The sequence below is a fragment of the Carcharodon carcharias genome, chromosome 3, assembly GCF_017639515.1.
Source record: "Carcharodon carcharias isolate sCarCar2 chromosome 3, sCarCar2.pri, whole genome shotgun sequence".
NCBI classification, from domain to species: Eukaryota; Metazoa; Chordata; class Chondrichthyes; order Lamniformes; family Lamnidae; genus Carcharodon; species Carcharodon carcharias.
In genome coordinates, this window is record NC_054469.1 from 186,290,245 (window position 1) to 186,310,660 (window position 20,416).

General features: G+C 44.8%; 1 protein-coding gene across 4 annotated transcripts in view; it reads left to right on the forward strand.

The window, feature by feature from the left end:
* The window catches only part of LOC121276286 (F-actin-uncapping protein LRRC16A-like), a 417,343-nt gene that overhangs the window by 172,766 nt on the left and 224,161 nt on the right, over positions 1–20,416 (forward strand). For all 4 annotated transcript variants that reach the window (XM_041184533.1, XM_041184534.1, XM_041184536.1 and 1 more), the window contains exon 11: positions 10,161–10,255. In XM_041184533.1, the coding sequence (XP_041040467.1) occupies positions 10,161–10,255 (95 nt within the window). The remainder of the gene's footprint in view (positions 1–10,160; positions 10,256–20,416) is intronic.

Consider the following 20,416-nt stretch of genomic DNA (forward strand, 5'->3'; position numbering starts at 1 on the left):
TTTACTGCAGGATTTGGTGCCACGAGGACATGGAGGGTATCCAGTGGCGGTGAAAGTGACTGTGGCCTCAATTTCTATGCCAGTGGCTCCTTTCAGGGCTCTACAGCTGACTTCTGTGGGATCTCTCAAGCCTCCACCCTCAAATGCATCCATGAGGTCATGGGTGTCATCTTTGTGTGGTCACGCAACTTTGTGCATTTTGTCAGGACCCGGACAGCCAGGATACAAGAGCGTTTGGATTCGCCCAGATCTTGAGTTTTCCACAGGTTCAAGGCGTGATTGACTTCACTCATGTGGCGCTCAGATCTCCATCGCAACACACTGTGGACTACATCAACTTCAAGGGCTTCCATTCGCTGAATGTGCGACTACCAGAACCGCATCCTGCATGTGCGCATGATTTCCAGGGAGTGTGCATGATGCCTACATCCTCAGTTGGTCACAGATCCCTGGAGTCTTCCAGGATCCACAGAAGCTGCAGGAATGGTTCCTCGGGGACCAGGGCGACCCACAGAGGCCGTGGCTGATGACACCTGTGCGGCGGCCTCAGACTGCAGCAGAGCAACGGTAAAATGAGGCTCATGCTGCAGCTCTCAACTTGCTGAAGATGTGGTTCTGATGCCTGGATCAGTCTGGTGGAGCCCTGCAATACGGTCCGCGAAGGTTGTCACGCATCATCGTTGTCTACTGCGCCCTTTACAACCTGGTGCTCCAACAGGGAGACGAGCTGGCTGAGGAGGAGTTGGAGGAGCTGCATGTTTCCTCCAATGAGGAGGACGCCAATGAAGATGAGGCTGAGGGGCTCCTCGGAGATGATGATGATGGAGATGAGGCCCTCGCATTAGCTAGGTGAGCCAGGTGCACTTGGGAGGCCCTCATAGCTGTTAGGTTTGTGGAGGATGATGATGACAACATGCAGTGAGGTGATACCATAGTCTCTTACATTGTATTTGTGAGCATTTGACTCTAGTCTGGCTTATGCCAGCGTGAATACTCTCTGTGAGTATGCTCCTGTTATAGAGATGTGGTGGAGACCCTAATAGTCGCTCAATTGCAGGAGGATGATGACATACATTGAGGACGTTCCATAAATCTTCACACAGCCCCTGAGAATGCCTGACTCCTGTCTGGCTAAGGGCAGCTCGATGGCGCTCCGTGATCAGGGTCATGTCATAGAGATGCAGCCATGAAACTTGTTGTGACCGATGCAGTTGGTAAAACGGAGTTATTTAAAAATCTCAGAGGGAAACTTTAAACAACTGTCATAACTTATAAGTTTAAGTGTTATGTTTAAGGTACGACTCTACATTCAGGAATCAGACCATCAGTTCCTGAGGTTTTACATTAAACTAAGTGAAAAATTTTATTAATTTACACAGGTTAAAATACATATACACATGGCTACATATTACTACTATCATAACTTTTAACAAATTCCCAAACTAATCTCCATTAAGGCAACAGCAACCCATAGACTTAACCAAATACCAGGCAAAGCATTTTCACAGTAGGAAATCAAAATGAGGTTCTTTTCACTTGGTTCCTGTGGAGCTAGTTAGAGGCTTGCAGCTGCCTTATGATCTCACATTGCCTCTGCTCTGCACACCCAAAAACTACTGAAGTTATACCTACCAGCACCATTGAATATTGCTTCCCATTGTATCAACAACCTCTGAACTAACCTCTCAAACAATAAACCCCTTTAATAGTATCAATTTTATTAGTAATACCAAACATATTGCTTGGTAGCTGCCAGAAAGGCGTCAGTTTTCACCCCACTTCTCAATTGCTCTATTCAAAAAATGCAAATGCTACCTCTCTTACACATCAAAACCAGTACACATCAAAGCACCCAGACTAGCTGGCTTTAATCCAATTAAGACACACCCACAGACTAAACCTCTATTTAAAAAGAAAAATATTTTCCAATAATATTATGTACATTAATAGCTTCATGACAAACTTTAGAACCACCTGAGCCCTACAGGAGGCTGGAGCATGGCATCAGTGGTCACAGATGCTGAAGAAATGGGGCCCAGCACCCCCCCCCCCCCAACCATCACCACCACCCTTAAAGGTGCTGAGAGCACACCGAGAGAATGAGAGAGCTCTGTGGCGCCTGCCCATTACCTTCTGGCAGCAATGACCAGCACAGCTGAGGTGTAACGTCTTCAGTCCGTATGTAGCTGGACCATCACTTTGGTCTGAAGGCTGCACAGAGCAGAGGCCCTGGACTGAGACACCTACCATTATCTTGTGCAGAATGGTTTCACATCTGAGGGACTAGAGCACTGCTCATCAGAACAAGTAGCCATAGGCAGGGAGACATTCTTGGGAGTTTATTAACTGTAGTGAATCTTATGTACAAGTGATTAACACCTATGCCCAGGCTGTGCAACTAATTTCCCTTAACCATCCAAACCCTGCCGCTACGCCTTGGTACTCTCCAGACATGCACGGTGGTGGCAGCCTGCTGACTGCGATGCCCTGTCTGTGATGACTTTGGCGGGCATCCTCTGGAGGGCTGAGACTTGGAGGGCCCTGGCCTGCTTTCGGGGTCCTGCTGTGTGGCAGTGGCACCCTCCTGGACCTGTGGAGCTGGAGCTGCTGAGGTCACAGGAAGAGGGGAGTCGGATGGGCCGGACACTCTCAAAGTTACCTGGATGGATGGGCCCTGGAGTGTGCACATGTGGATCTACCTCCCTGTGGGTACCTGGGGGCCCCAGGCTGACTCCTTGAGGAACAAAGGTAGCTGGAGAGAAATCGAGCTGCCCGGCACCCCTCTCAACATTGTTGGAGGCCAACCCAGGCATCAGCGGCAGAGTTGAGCCTGCGCAGCAGTGCAGGAGCGAAGTCCTGGACCAAGATCTCCATGACGGCTGTCATCCTGCCAGCGTTGACCTCAGTGTGTTGACATGCTGGCGCTATCATTTCAGACCGAAGGTGAACGGACTCCTCCTTCACGTCGTGCAATATGAGGAGTGCAGCAGACTTCCTTTCCTGTTGTTCCCTAGCTTGCCTTTGCAGCTCCTGCAACTGTGACATGACCAGAGTCTTGTTATCTGACTCGGACTCAGCAATGTTCTGGCCTCCAGTCCCTCGAGTGCTGGACACCTGGAAGGTCTCTGCTGCTGCCCACAGTGGATCAGACAATGCGATGTGCTCACCAGGTTGTGATGCCGAGGCTACCCTAAAGCTAGGTCTCACTGAGGTGTGTGTCTCTGCGCTGGTGGAGGGTGTGGGTGAGCGCTGTGATGGGACTTCAGGGAGAGTGCCTTCAGATTCCTCTTCAGAGGTTTCTTCGGGGCTTGACTGGAGGCCCTGGGTCATGGACTCTGTCGGCTGCTTGGCAGATGTGCCTGCAAAAGCAGGAAGAGATAGTTAGTGCATGGCAGTGGCCTGTGAAAGAGGACACATCACTCATAGCTTGGTTGTCTAATGGATGTTGTACTGCTGAATCCTCACTTGGTAGAGCACCACCAACCTCACTGTCAGCACAGGACCGGTCCGGATCCTCGCCGGCCAGCTGGATTGCTCTGTTTTCAAAGTCCGTAAGGAACTTGATTTCAGGCATTCCGCCACTGGCGTGCGACCTTGCTCTCTTGTTGTTTGCCAGCTTGTCCTGCATGGATAGAGATGGAGAAAGTGTAAGCAGGACGCCTGCCGGGCCAGATGATAAACATGCCTGGCCTGTGCGGATGGTGAGTGGTCCCATAGACGGGATGAGGACAAAGAAGGTCTTTGTGAGAGAGTGAATGGTGATATCCCTTAAACTGGCAGTGAATGAGATCCCTGTGGATGTTGCTGCGTTTGAGAATGTGAGAGTTAGGAGTGATGGAAAGAGTGACTTAACCTGGTGGAACGGAGGAGATCACTCATCCTCTTACAGCACTGAGTAATTGTTCCCTTATGAAGCGCCTTGGCGCTGACCACTGCTGCCACCATCTCCCAAGCTGGATTGGTCATGTTGCTGCCCATCTGCTGAAACAGGGCTTCCTGGCAGGCCTCCATGGCATCCACAGTCGCTCGAGGGGCCCGTTTTAAACTGGGGGGCGACAGCCTTCTTGCCTTTGAGGGCCATGCTTCCTGGGCAGCAATGGTGAGCTGGAAGCAATGAGCGCTGCGCTTTCAGCTGACCTTTAAATATGGCGCCCGGCGTGATACAGCAGTGGGGTCATGGCAGGCAGGTGAATGATGAGCCCACCCGCCATGGAAACGGCGTGTTTCCCGGGAGTGAATAATGAGACGGGCTCGGGACGATACTGCATTAAAACCTACCATCACAGTCGGTGGGCAGCGTGCCATTTTACCCATCCACTACCCCACAGTGTAAATTTGGAAAAATTCCACCCTTTGTTATCCTCACTACTTGCCTTCCCACCTATTTTTGTATCATCCGCAAACTTGTTGATAGTACTTCCCTCATCAATGTCATTAATATATATTGTAAATTATTGTAGCCCTAGCATTGAACCCTGTGGCACTCTACTAGTTACAGGTTACCATCCCGAAAATGGCCCCCTCATCCCAACTCTCTGTCTTCTATTAGTTAGCCAATCCTCTATCCATGCTAATATACTTCCCCCAACACGCTGGGCTCTTATTCAGTAGCCTTATGTGTGGTACCTTATTGAAGCCTTTTGGAAATCAAAATATATTACATCTACTGGTTCCCCTTCATCTATCGTGCTTGTTACCACCTCAGTGAATTCTAATAAATTTCTCAGGCATGATTTTCCCTTCATGAAGCTATGCAGACTCTGCTTGATTATGTTATGCGTTCTAAATGCTTTGCCATTACACCCTTCATAATAGACCAACATTTTCCCAGTAATGGATGTTAAACTAACTGGCCTATAGTTACCTGTTGATTTATCTCCCTGCCTTTTTGAATAAGGACGCTACATTGGCACTTTTGCAATCTTCTGGGACCTTTCCAGAATCTAAGGATTCTTGGGAGATTACTACCAGTGCATCCACTATTTGTGTAGCTACTTCCTTTAATATCCTAGGATGCAACCCATCAGGTCCAGGGAATGTCTCGGCCTTTAGCTCCATTAGTTTCCCTAGTACTTTTTCTCTAGTGACAGCTATTGTATTTATTTTCTCCTCCCCTTTTGTTCTTGACTATTTAGTATTTTTGGAATGCTATTAGTGTCATCTACTGTGAAGACTGATGCAAAGTATTTATCCAGCTCCTCTGCCCTTTCCTTGTTCCCCATTATTATTTCCCCAGCCTCGTTCTTTAAGGGGCTTATGTTCACTTTTGCCTCTCTTATTTTTTATATATTTAAAGACACTCTTACTGTCCATTTTTATATTACTTTCTAGTTTACCCTCCAAGTTTATTTTCTCCCTTTTTTTTTGGTCATCTTTTGTTGGTTTTTAAATGTTTCCCAATCCTCTGGTTTACCATTAATCTTTGCCACATTGTATGTTTTTTTTCTTTCAATTTAATACTATCCTTAACTCCCTTGGTTGACTATGGTTGGTTTATCCCCTTCCTAGAATCCTCCTTCCTCACTGGGATATTTCTTTGTTGTGAGTCATGAACTATTTTTTTAAACGTCTGCCATTGTTCATCAACCATCTTTTCTGCCAAACTCCTTTCCCGGTCCACTCCTTTGTAATTACCCCTATTTAAATTTAGCACAGATGTTGCACAATCATCTGAGAGAAAAACAATTCCCCTCATCTCTGTCCTAAGAGGGCAACCCCTGATTTTAAAACAGTGCCCCTAGTTCTGGACTCGGCCACAATAGGAAACACTCTTTCCATGTGCATCTTGTTGAGACCATTCACGATCTTGCACTTCAATCACGTCACCTTCACTCTTCTAATCTCCAGTCCGGTCTGCCTAACCTTTCCTCATAAGACAACCTGTTCATTCCAGGTATCAATCTAGTAAACCTCCTCTGAACTGCCTCCAATGCATTTACATCCTTCATTAAATAAAGAGATCAAAACTGCACGCAGTATTTGAGATGTGGTCTCACCAATGCCCTGTATAAATGAAGCATAACCTTCTTACTTTTATGTTCAATTCCTCTCGTAATGAAGGTTCGCATTCCATTAGCCTTCTTAATTACTTGCTGTACATGCATACTAACTTATTATGACTCATGCACTAGAACATCTAGATCCCTCTGCACCTTGGAATTCTGAAGGCGTTCTCTACTTTGTTTTTCTTCCTGCCAAAGTGAACAACTTCACATTTTCCCACATTATAGTACATCTGCCAGATTTTTGCCCACTCACTCAAATTATCTACATCTATCTGCAAACTCCTTATGTCATCTTCACAACATGCTTTCCTACCTATTTTTGTGTCACCTGCAAATTTAGCTACCATCCTTTCATTCCCCTCATCTAAGTCATGATATAAATTGTAAAAAGTTGAGACCTAAGCACAGACCCCTTTGGAGCTCCACATGTCACATCCTGTCGATCAGAAAAAGACCCATTTAGGCATACTCTCTGTTGTGCCCTACCATGAGCTTTAATTTTCTGCAATAACCTTTGATGTGGCACCTGATCAAATGCCTTTTGGAAACCCAAGTACAGTACATCAACAGGCTCCCATTTATCTGCATGTTACTCCTTCATAGAGCTCCAGTAAATTGATTAAACGTGATTTCCCTGCAGTTGAAAAAAACATGCTTGCAATTTCACCAGATATTTGTTCCCGTAAGCTTGATTGATAGCTCCAAGAGGTCATAGAGATTAATTGTCTTTGATGTGGAGCTATGAATACAAATGTTTGTGTTTAAAAGGATTAAGCACTTAAAGGAAATGTTTGTTTTTATGAAGGGTTAAGTGTTTGAAGGGATTTAAATGTATCAAATGTCCTTTTATCAATGAGAGTGTTTTTTTAAAAAATATAGTGACGTTTGTAATAGATACTTAGAACTTTATTTAATCTTAGCATGACTCCTAAGGTCTGCCCATGGTGGATATTAAGTGAATGGCATGGAGGGTGTAAGGGCAAAAGGTGGTGGGTGAGAGGCATGGGAGGCATGAGTTGGGACTAAATTGCCATAGGAGCTATAACATTTCATGAGTGGGTAGAGGGGCACATTTGGTATGAAGGGCCATGGTGGGGTCTAGTGGGTGGGAGGCATGAATTGGCATAGATAGGGCATGTTGGGGGGGCGGTGATGTGAGGGCCAGAGGGCCGTTGTTTGTTCTATTGTTTTGATTACAACTGGGACAAAGCCCCAGATTGAGGCAAGCCTTTTAAGCAGCTGCATTGGCACCCAGTAGCCCCTCTGGATGCCTCCACCCTATTTCCAGGGGCAGCAGGCCAGCCCCCCCATTGGCACCCGACCCATCCCACCACCACCAACCCTTTGGGGCACTGTCTCCTGAGTCAGGTTTGCAGAGTCGAAAAATTTCCTGATTCTGCGCACCGAGCTCAAGTGAAAATTCGTCCCAAAGTCTTTTCACATTTGGGGCACAATCCATTGCATGGGATGACCAAAAACTAAATGGTACAGACTAAGGATAGATTGAGCACTAAGAGGTATGCCACCAATTGGCAGTATAACCATGGTCCAACATGTCCTTCACTCCTCCATCTAGGCGAAACCAGAGCCATACCTAGGTTCATAGAAGAATATGCCAGGAACAACCCCAAAAGCTGCAGGTTATAGAACAAAACAGCTCTACAAGCAATCAATCGGGTAATTTGTTTTGTTAGCCTTAGCACATCCAGTGCTCCTCAGGACATCATGGCTTTCCTGTCCATTCAGCTGCTTCATTATATCCTTTATTCTGCCATAATGAGTGAGGTTTTTCACTGATCACTTTTGCAGAATTCAAAAGCATTCACAGCTGTATGTCTACCACAGCACCTGGGATGATGTCCTTTGGGCTGACCAGTTGCAGGTAACGTTCACACCACAAATATGCCTTACAATGACTAAATTAAAGAAAAAGGCCAACTACCTTTTCCCAACCTTCAACAACAATGACCTTACTGAGTTTTCCCATTTTCAATATCTTTGGGAATCATCAGAAGCTTAACCTGACCAGCAGTATTGACATTATAGCTAACAGGGTGAAGCAGTCTTGGTACTTTGTGATGAAATGCACACTCCCTAACTGATCCATAGTTTTGCCATTGTGAAATTTGAACTCTTGATCTTGGGGTTACAAACCCAGTACCATAACCACTTGGCTATTTAGGCCAAGCGTTCCTAACTGATCCATGCTTCCCCACCATCTGCATGTCTCAAATTAGGAGTGTGATGAAATACTGTTCACCTGGATGGATGCTTGCAAAGCAGAGCAAAGCAGTTATTTAATTGGCTTCACTGCCACCAGGCTCAGAATTCACTACTGGGCTGCCAGCACACTGTGGCTACACTATGCACTAACTACAGAATGCATTGCAAGATTTTACCAAGTTTATTTGCATATTTTCAGAATGAAGAGCAATAAGAGCAGCAATGTTGTGAGAATGCGATCACCAACAAAATGCCTGCCAAGTCACACACCACCCTGACTTGGACATGAACTTCTCTTTTATAATAACTGTGAGAAAATCCTGTAATTTTCACCATCATTGGAGTGCCATCAGCACAAAGATGGCAGTTTGTCAGGAAGATATAATGTTATTGGAATTTATTATAAAATGGTGGGGTGGGGTGTGTGTGTGTGACTTAATTGGATTAAGGGCAGCTGGTCCGAAGGCTTTGATGTAATAGAAGATGAGCTAGGTTGGAAATGTTAATAGGTAAATATGGGGAAGTTTAGAATGTAAAGTGTAAAAGGACATTTGCATTTTGAAATAAACCAGACTAGGTTGTTTTCAAAGACAGAGTGAAATGTGGCACCCAGCCAGGTGAAGTTCAGAAACGGTGTGTTTATTTTTCCTTAACATTACTGCTAAAATTAGTATTATGAGAGATTTTTATGATCAGGGAAGTAAAGTCCAAAGACAGAGTGAAACATTGGGAATTTGCATTCAAAGGGGAAAAAATGTATAAAGGAGCAAAGGTTGTGCGCAAGGATAGGCTTTCTAAGACCTAACAAGTCTGAAACGCCTTGAGCACCTAAGCCTCAAACTGCTGTGTACAAAGAACTGAAGTTAAGGAAACTCACTTTGAATTGAATTGTTCAGGCTATCATGTTTCTTTGCCTGGGTTTTTTAAAGTCTGTGTTTTACTGTTGCCTTAACCAAAGTGTAACTGGGAGTTAGATTAATTAGGGGATTTAGAAGTTGTCATGTAGTAAGTTGTAGATCTCTGCATGTACTTAAAATCGTTTCTTCTATTAATAAAGGTTTAATTTAATTAGGTAAGAAACCTGTAAGACACGTAAGAATTCAAGACACGTATCTTGAAATTTATACAAATTGTGAAACAAGTTGTAGCAGTTGTTTCAAGTTTCCTTTTGGGATTTGAGCAGCTCAGCATCTACCATCGGCTGTACGATAACAAATGGTCTCAGGAAATGATCCACTTGGTAACATTTTAATATCATTACATCACTTTTGAATATTGATGGAGTGTAGTCATTGCACCCTTGGCTTTTTGTTTGATTTCTTAAACCAGGTCATTTCTAGTTAAACCCACTTCATGTGGCAATTTTGAGTAGAGTTCGAGATGATCTGAAAAGAGAGGTAGTCACTGTACAGATAATTAAATTTGTTTGCATTGTACTATATTGTATTGGCACTTCTAGTTAACTAATAATAACAGCTTGCATTTATATAGTGGGTCATGCAGCATAATGTGGAGAAAAAATGTTAACATGAAGGGTCATCGACCTGAAATGTTAACTCTGTTTCTCTCCGTTTATGCTGCCTGACCTGCTCAGTATTTCCGTTATTTTCTGTTTTTATTTCTGATTTCCAGCATCTGCGGTATTTTGCTTTTGCATCTATATAGTGCCTTAAATATAGTAAAATACTTCACAATCAACAGGAAAAAGAAATAACTGACTTGGTAATGTAACTGCAGTTGATCCATTCTGGTAATTCTGATGTGGCAGAGGGCTGAAGCCGATATTTGCCAGTGCTCAAACAGTAACGTTCAAGTGTAATATATATTTAGATTCTGGCCTGTGGCTCATTTGATCTTTATGTATGTTTCAACTACTTCTTGAGCACTGTTCAAGCACATCATCTTTACATGATTTCCTTTCTTTCCCCCTAGGGATTTTGCACAGAAGTTGGCCAGTGCCCTTGCTCACAATCCAAACTCAGGACTTCACACAATCAATCTTGCCAATAATCCACTGGAGGACAGAGGTAGGCGTTCTGCCATCGTCTATAATTTATCTTGGGTTTCTTTCCTTGGTTCTGTTTGTATTTGTATAGCACCCGTTGAGAAGAGTGGGTCAGATCTCCCTTCTGTTGGGCTAGAAGATATAAGCACAGGACATGTCCACCTGATTTCCTACAATCTCTGCTCAGTGCAGATCAGGTGACAAATGAGTGCAGAAAATTGGACTCTCTCTTATGATGCTTCATGTCTACATATAGCATGAAACAGCTTTAATTTGCTGCCAAAATAACGGTGAGATTAATGACAACTTCAGGTGATGGCAGATATGCAGTTAAACACAGAAATCCAAAAATTGCTGTCCAACATAAAGCACTTCACCTCAGCTTTGTGAAAGTGTAATCTCTCTTCTGCTTCACCATTGAAATGCATTGAATGTGTGAAGTTCCAGTATTTGCACCATGGACACGAACTACTGATGCTCTGTTTCCCTCATTGGAACATTATCAGCTTGCAATTTCAGCAACTTGCCAAGCAAAAATTTTTAAAACATAACCACGCAAGGGCAAACCTAAATAACAATGTGGCATCAGATATGTCTTGCTACAGCAGTCTATGACCCAATATACTTTAAGGAAAAATAAGTTCAGCTTTGTGTGAAACAAATTCTTAATTTGTTTAGGTAAGCTAAGCACTGCTTTATAATGGTGGCTAATTTTCTATGAGTCAAGCTTCTATTTTAGAATTGCTTTGGTTTCTAATAAACAGTACTGTAACAGATGTCCTAAAAGACCATCAGTGGGTTCTAAGCCTGAGTGTTGCTCATATCCATGACATAAAAAAAACAAATATTTGAATACTCAATTAAGGAAACAGAAGAATAAAATTTGAAAGTCTCAATCTTTTTTTCTTCATATACTACCCTACCTCGACGACTTAGGGCAGAATTTTCTGGGTGGCGGGGGGGGGGGGGCGTGGAGCAGGAACAGGTGTGGACCTGATTGCCACTCGTCATCGGATCTGCACTGCTATTTTATGCAGGCAGGTCAATAAGGCCCGCCCCGTGTACTTCAGGAGTCACGTGCAGAGCTGGAGTGGGCAGGCGCACTCAGCCTGCCAGATCCAATGGCGACCCGGCGGCCGGTATAAAGGAAGGCCTGGCAGCCTTCTAAAGGCTGCTTGCAATGGCTGGGTGAAGGGCTCTGCAGAAGGTCAGTGGAGGTTATGCAAGTCCGGAGGGTAGGCCAGACCAGTGGGTAGGCCATTGGGGCAGGCCAGGCTGGAGGGTAGGGCAGGGTCTAGCTTGTCCCTTGTTTTTCCGATTGAGTGCCAGCAAGGAGGTGGTAGCACGGCGGGAGGTGCTAGTTCCCCAGGACAGGAGGAGGCGGCTCCCCCACATGATGAAACGTGCCTGGGAGGAGGTGGTGGAAGTGGTGAACTCCTGTGATGTGGTGCAGTGCACCTGGATCCAGTGGCTCAAGCGCTTCAACGATTTGTTGCGCTCTGGAAGGGTGAGTACAATGTTGGCCTTGGTCACTTAACCCAGCACGTCGGCTTTTCCCCCTGCTGCCATCCCTCCCCCCACCAAGTCTGAGTGTAGTGACTGCATTGAATCATTGACAGCATGTGTCCTTCGCTGGGTGGGCCAGCAGATATTTCCCATGCCGAGGTCAGCCTGAGAGGGTGGTGAAGAGATGGGTTCTGCCCTTGCAGCATGTGGTACACTGAGACCCACATGACTGTTTTGGGGGCAACCTGGAGGAGCTGCACCTAGGCACTGTGCTTGAACTGCAGGACATGTTCAAGTCAGAGTGATGACATGCTGGGAGAGGAGCTTCAAGGTGGCTTGGCAGTGAGCCAACTGCTGCCCTCTGCGCTCCATGTGCTTGTGCCTCCTTGCTATGGAAGGATATACAGTGTGGTGCCTAATGTGATGTAGGCAGCATGTGGTGAAGGACAGGGTGAGGAACAGGCCTAGCTCCTTTTGTGTGAATGTTCAGCAGCAGGGGGGTGAGGAGGCACTGAAGCCCTGATATGTCCTACTCTGGTTGGGGTGGGCCATGCGCGAACAGAGTTCATGTACAATTTGCATAAATTCTCTCATTTTCAGGAGAAGAATGCTCATGATGCAGCCGAGCGGGTGAGGACTGGTGGTGGCCAGGCGCAGTTAGCCATTCTCAGCCAGTTTGAGCAGGAGGCCCTGGATTTGGAGAGGTGCCATGCGCCCAGGTCCACTGGTGTTGGTGAGACTGGGCTGCCCCAGCCTGGCATGTATGCCCAGCATTGAGGTCAGCATTGTTCTCCCAACAGCAATAGCAGTGTTGAATGTTAAGTGATTTAATTTTGCAATATGGCTTGGCCATTGCTTATGGATGGAAGAGCGCATAATGATCCGGAGGACAGGGATGCACATTGACATTGTCTCCACGTTAACTGATCCAATACCCTTGTTCTTCCTTTTAGCATCAGCAGAGCAGGGCCGGGAGGAGGAGCAGCAGAGTCCCCTCTCACACCTGAGGGGCCTGAAGCCTCACCAGTGTCTCACGATCTCTGCCAGGCAGGCACCAGCGCAAATACTAGCACCCCAGTGGGAGTTAGTGTCAGCTAGTGTCCCGGGGCACAGCGGTGACGGCACTTCACAATTGCTGGAGGAGCTGCCAGAGACAGAAAGTGTCCATATCACCAGCAGTTGGAGGACTGCAGGGGGCCAGGCACATACTCAGTCGGTGGACGTGAAATGTGGCCTAGTGCACGGGAGCATCTGGGTGTGATACATGAGGCTATGCTTGGCTTGATGTCTGTGGTGGAGGAGTCCAAGAGGACGATTGCTGAAGCAATGAGCCACATGTCCGAGTGCCATGTGTCCTCCATGGAAAGAGTGACAAATTTCGTGGAGAGCCTCCTCTAAGAGACCCGTCTGGGCTTCCTGGGGATGCGCTCTGACCAGCAAACCCTCACATTGGCATTGACCTCAGCTAGTCAGTACCAGTGTGGGAGATGGTGTGGGTACCAGGTTTCCCAGCTCAGTGCCCATCCATCCACGGTGAGCAGGGAGGTCTGAAGTAACCTCACGTTGGCGCAGCAGCTGCCTGTCATCTCCGCAGACTCCTCTCAGGGCTCTCCAGATGAGGGCAGCAGCTCTTCCACCTCTCTGCCAGTGACAATGGCATCCGGTGAGGCTGTTACGACTCGGGAAATGCCAGCTGTGGCACTCCCAGGTGGGGCTAGTACAGGCTTCATGGGCCAAAGGACGACCGCCAAGGTCATCGAGGCCAACAGGACAGCAGAATCAGCAGGCTGTCTCAGATGCCACACCTAGCAATGGGGCAGCGTCAAGACGTAGCACCTGTAAACGTAAACATACAGCGCCTTAGGCACACCACTGGTTTATCACACTTGCTTTTGTGTTGGCTCGAGATGAGGTCGTTATGATTTGCTTTGAATCGGAACACCCTTGTCATTTTGTTTCATTAAGTTTCTTGCCTGTGATATTAAATTGAGACATGTGACCATGGCTGAGGGTGCCTCTTCTGCATGTGTATGGTTTCCAAAAATGTTAGGAATGCTTTGTGGGGCATTCAGCTTTATTAACAAGGCCCTTAGTTACTGTTCGTAACCTGGAAGATTTGGCGCTTAGGTATTGAGTATGGAGCCTACAGCCCAGGTTTGTTCTTGAGGACCATTTGTGGTATGCTAGCTGAAGGTTCATTGGATTAAGGCCTCCCGAGTGTCCCTGCCTCCCTGCAGTATGCCCTGGTCAGTGTCTATCCCCTCAGCATTTCCCTGTGCGTGCTCATCCTCGGACTCACTGCTGGACTCATTGTGTGCAGCTGCAGCCAGTGCGTTGACATCTTCATCATCCACTGTGTCACCCCTTCCCAGTGCAAGATTGTGGAGAGTGCAGCATGCAACCACTATCACCAACACATGATCTGGGGGGTAATGGAATGCACCCCTGAGTGGCCAAGGCATCGGAAACACATCTGGAGAAAGCCGATGGTTCTCTCCACCACAGCCCTTGTGGAGATGTGGCTCCTATTGTATCGCTGCTCAGCTCCTGTTCTGGTATGGTGGAGAGGTGTCATGAGCAGCCTTCTGAGGGAATAGCCGTTGTCACCCAGCAGCTATCCGTCAAGCTGGGCTGGAGCACTGAAGAGCCCCAGCACCTGGGAGTGTCTAAGGCTTTAGGTGTCGTGGGAGCTGCCTGAGTACCTTGCAAAGACTTTCAGAATCAGCATTCTGTGATCACACACTATCTGCACATTCATGGAGTAGAAGCCCTTCCTGTTGACGAAGGCACCGGGCTCGCCTGCTGGATCCTTGATGACCACGTGTGTGCAGTCGATTGCACCCTGGATGCTGGGGAAGATAACAATCATCGCGAAGCCTCTGGCTCGCTGTGTCTGGCTTGCCTGGTCCCAATGGAAGTGGATGAAGGTCAGTGCCCATCTGAACAGAGCATCTATAACGTGCTTGACACAAGTGTGGACAGCTGATTGGGAGACACCGCAAAGATCACCCACTGAGCCCTGGAAGGAGCCAGAGGCATAGAAGTTGAGGCTAACTGTGATCTTTAGAGCCACTGGCATGGGGTATCCACCCACACAGTTAGCGGAGATCTCATGCCCAATCATCTGACAAATATAGTTGACTGTTTTCCTTGAGAGACAGAGCCTCCTTCGGCACTGCACCTCAGACATATTGAGGTAGCTGCTTTGCTGCTTGTATACCTTGGCAGCAGGATAGTGGCATCTTCTGCGGCCCCTTCCACCTTGGTCTACCTCTTGGTCCTGGACCCATTGTGCCTGTGCCTGTCCTCCCAAAGGTAGCTCCCCAGAAAGCTGAATGTACACTCCTGGCCTCCTCCCTCTTCTAGCTCTTTCTTCCTTCTCAGAGGAGGAGGTGCCTCTAGTGGAGAGTTCAGCTCCCATTCCGAGGCTATGGGAAGGCTTCCAGAAACCTGCAGGCCCAAAAAAGATTCCTCACTGCAAAGGGTGCTGACCTGAAGGTTAAGAGTCCAGACAAAGCAACTGGTAAGCGTTTTGAAATATTGCAGATCATACAGGCAAGTTTCAAAAACTTTGAAAAATCAATACTTGATAGAGCACACTTGCAACCCCAGTTGATTCCTCTTATCCCGCCTGTGGATGAGGTTTATACAAATGTCCTACCTGTCTGCCTGTTGCGCCCGTGTGCCAGCCCGAAGCTTGCACAGGCGCCGAAAATTCGGCGTTGATTGGTGAGTCAGAGGCCTTAAGTAGCCCATTAATTAATGGCGGGCGTGCAGTGGATATCATTGCATGCCCACCCAACAAAATATCACGATGGCGCATGGTGACTCCGGGACGCTTGCCCGACGTCACCACATGTCATTTTAAGTGTGGATGAGCGGGCCCTGCCCCCGCATGCCAACGGGAAAATTCTGTCCTTAGAGTTGTTTTGTGAGACCCTACTCCAGGATTAGAGATTGTGTTAGAACACTAGGCTAATTCTCAAGCGTGCGCAATTAGCAGTATCAGCCCTGCCTCAGTTGGTGGCGTGGGCAGATAGCTGGCAGATGAAGCTCAATGCGGAGAAATATGAAGTGATACACCTTGGTACAAAATATATGGAGAGACAGTATAAAATAAAGGATATTATTCTAAAGGATGTGCTGGAGTAGAGAGACCTGGGTGTATGTGTACAAAAATCATTAAAGGTGGCAGGACAGGTAGAGAGAGCTGTATCTAAAGCATACAGTATTCTAGGCTTCATTAATAGGGGCATAGAGTACAAGAGCAAGGTGGTTATGAACTTGTAAAAGATACTGGTTAGACCTCAGCTGGAGTATTATGTACAGTTCTGGATGCCACACTATTAGGAAGGATGTGAATGCATTGGAGAGAGTGCAAAAGAGGTTTACAAGAATGGTTCCAGGGATGAGACCCTTCAGTTGTGAGGAAAGACTGGGAAGGTTGGGACTGTTTTCCTTGGAGAGGAGAAGGCTAAGAGGAGATTTGATAGAAGTTTTCAAATCATGAGGGGTCTGGACAGAGTAGATAGGGAGAAACTGTTCCTGCTCAGAAATGGATTGGGAACCAGAGGGCACAGTTTTAAAATGTTTTGTAAAAGAAGCAAGTGCGAAGTGAGAAAAAACTTTTTCACACAACATGTAGTTAGGGTTTGCAGTGCACTGCCTGGAAATGTGGTGGATGCAGGTTCAATTGAGGCATTCAAGAGGCCATTGGATGATTATTTAAATAGAAACAATGTGCAGGGTTATGGGGAAAAGGCAGGAGATTGACACTAAGTTAGAATGCTCAGAACGCCAGTGCAGGAACAGTGGGCCGAATGGCCACCTTCTACACTGTAACAATTCTGAGATTCTCTGTGATTCCATTAATAAGGATATTGTAACAGGGCACCCTGAAAGCCTTATGATTAGATAGATAAATCATTTTTAATACATCTATTATAGTTTGTTTTAGTTTATCACCAGCAAGGTAGAGAAGGGGAACCAGTAAATGTAGTATACTTGGGATTTTCAAAAAGCATTTGATAAAGTGCCATACAAGAGGTTATTGCTCAAAATTCGGGCTCAAAGGATTGGGAGTAATATATTATGGATTGAAATTGGTTAATGGGCAGAAAATAGAGATTAGAAATAGTCAATTTCAGGATGTCTGGGTCTAAGAACAGCAAGATGTAAATTAGTATAAGTTTATTATTTTATTAGTTTCTTACACTTGAAAAAATTAATAATATGCCTTTAACTTCAAAGGATTTTAACAGCTAAATTGGTATGGGAGATGGTGCTGGAAATTTACAGTTTGTGCAGGGAAAATCAGGAAGAACTTTCACAGCCACAATTAAAATTTGCCAGAGCTCATATTTTTCTTTGTTTCTGCCTTCTTCCTCACCACCTTAGTTTAAACAATGTCGAAAATATGGAAGAACTTACATCAAACCTTTAACTTGTCAGGTTACATTTGCTTTTGTGACCAGCATTGTTATAAATCTCAGAACTGTTGATTTAATTCTGCTTAAAGTTGTGTTTGCCAAATAGCTTTGTTTGACCTAATTAGCTGCAAAGTTCCTTGAGAAAGAAAGCTTTTCACACATGCATACAGACGAGGAACTGGTAAAAGCAAAAAACTACGGATGCTGGAAATCCAAAACAAAAACAAAAATACCTGGAAAAATTCAGCAGGTCTGGGAGGAACTGGTAAAGTCTTCTTAGTTATTTCTCTTTGTCTACTGCTATTTGACTATACATTCTATTTGTCAATAGTATTAATTTTGTCTTCAAAGAATAAATGGTTAGAAATAATCTACAAATTTCTATTTAAGCAGATAGTGTTCATCTTTAGCATTTCGATTGTAGAAGATCCTAGAGAGAATATATCAAAACTAGTAGAAGGAAAACAAAAACAATCTTATTTGACAATAAGCAAAACATGTGCAATGTTTTGCAGCTTTTACTTTAACTCATATTAAGATATGTCATGTTAAGACATTGTTTTTAAATAATGAGAAGTCATTGAGTACCTCCTGTAGAAGTTTGTGCTCTAGTGATAGAAAGGTGCTCAGGATAGGATAATAGTCATACTGTTTACTTTTGCATGCTAGATCACTGCTGTTAATATTCTCTGACCTTTTTCAAATGTCTAGTGTAATTTTAAGTACTGTTTTACTGAAAGTGAATAGATTGGCAAGGAAGAACTGCATTAAATCTATCCTGAAATCTGTGTGTTGTACAGCTTTGAAAAGATACAGCTTCTGGGTTAGTATGGACAAGGTTTGATTCCAGAAGATGATGTAAAACTGTTGAGAGGGAAACTGCTAAATAAAACCCTGAAAGGGGAATGAGCACCTTACAAGATAACTGCAAACGCATCTTAATAAAGGAAACAATCTGCATTTCAAATGTGTGTGTTTTTCAGTCCATTGTGGAGTTTTACTTGGAGCTGGTGTACTTGGTCACCGCCTTTGTTCTTTCCGACACGGCGTGCTTGGCCTGTTCCCCAGACAGCAGCAGGCGTACAGCGATCTGGATCTCCTGGGAGCTGATAGTGCTGCGCTTGCTGTAATGGACAAGGCGGGATGCGCTCGAAAATATTGCTCACAAACTAGTTCATGATACCCATGTCCTTGGAGGAGATGCCAGTGTTGGGGTGAACCTGCGTCATCACTTTGTAGATGCAGATGGAGTAACTCTCCTTCCTCGTCCTCCACTGCTTCTTGCCCCCTTTTGCTGCCAGTTTCTTTAAGGCTTTCTTTGCTCCCTTTTTGGGAGCTGGTTTCTTCTCATCAACCAGGAACCAGCACCAAGAATGTACTGGATCTACAGCATCTGGCACTGACTGGTCTTATCCAGAACCTTGTTAAAGTACAATTCTATATGCATGGATTGCATCTGTAGACTTGTGCAAGTGTTCCCCTGAAAATGCCTTGTTTTGTGTGCCAATAACAATTAAACTCACATTTGGTAAGATGGAGGTTATGCCATTTTGATAATTCTCCCTCCTTAAATGCATTCTTCAAGATTATCCTCTCACTTGCATTAAAGATCTTGTTGCTAATCTGTTTGATGGTGAGGAAATTAAAATGCAAAGAAGCTCCTGTGATCTGATCAAATGTTACTGTACTTAATCTAGTTTAGTGCTGTTTCAGATTACCACTTTGTGAGAATTTTGAAAATTTGTACACGCTTGAATCAAATGCTACAGAATCCAAGGCTTCATGTTAAGCTTATTAACAAGACATTAGTGGGAATCTCTAAATCCTGTAACACTGCAGATTTTCAGACACTGTTGATTGTATACCTTTCCTCCCCACTGAAGATTTCCAGCGCTTTGATGCAAAGTACCTTAGGTTGTGCATGGCACAATAGCAGATAATTGTGCCATTAATTGCTTCAGAAGGTTAATGTGAGTTTAATGTAAAATTTCACCATAATCTATATTGGGTGCAACCATTTTCCTTCACGGAATCAGTTTTTTAAAGTATAATGTCAATAAGAAATAATAAGAACAATACCTGGTAGGTCAGTCACTATCTGAAAGAGGAAACCTAGATTAATGCTTTAGGTAGAAAATTTCATCAACATAAAATGTAAATCTATATTTTAGATGCTAATTGACCTAAGCATTCTCAATGGTTTTTTCATTTTCTCACCAATTAATCTCTTTGTGAATGCATTAACTCAATCGTGGAGGCAACTGTCATCCCTGGTATCTTAGTGAAGTAGAAGTTCTTCCTTTTCAAGTGCAGGATTTCTTCAAAATATTCCACTGCAGGGATGTGCACCATAGTTGATATGTGCTTTGTCGTCACCTTCTATCTAACAGGGTGCACCTCAAGCAGGACCAGTGGATAAATCAGCATGAGCGGTGACATTGGCTGCATTTCCCCTTTTTGAAGTGAATTATAGTGTTCCTTCCCTGTATTCCCCCTTCCCACTGCTCTCCCCTACCCAAATTGAAATAAATGTTTCAGTAGAAAACTGGTTCGTCTCATCTGTATAGCCTAGTTGCTCAGTGAATAAACGTGTTGGGAGCACACTTTTTATTTCTGAAATTAATGCTTTTCCATATGAATTTAAGCAGCAGCAGCTTAGTGTTACTTTGTGTACTCACATAGCAAAAGTAGTGTTTGTATTTATTCTTGCTTGGACCAAGGTTGATGTTTTATATGGCTCAAGTTTGAGTATGGGTAGAAGGAAGCACTTGCTTATAGTCAATTAAAAAGGTTAAAAAATTAACGAGTGCATGTGGAGAGTCCTCATAACTTATCATATGCCAGTGGGTTTGTGGGCATTATATAAGCAGAATACAAGGCACAGTAAAATCTCACAGTAGATGTCAGTTTTGGAGTTTTTGAATTTGCGGTTGATTGTTTTTCGTAAAACAGCTGAACTGGTGTGGTTCACTCTTTAAGAACTAAATTAGTGTGGAACACATAGAGAAAAAGAAATCTCTCAACCTTGCAGTTTGAGCAAAGTTCATGGAAAAGAAGAGGAACTTGCAATTATATAGTGCACTTCACTATATCAGAGTCCAAGTGCTCCACAGCCGATGAAATACCTATGGAGTATATTTGTTGTTGTAATGGAGGTTAACGCGGCAACTAATTTGGAAATCTCAAGCCCCACAAACAGCAGTGGCATTAGTGACCATATAATCTGTTTTTTGTTCATGTTAGCTGAG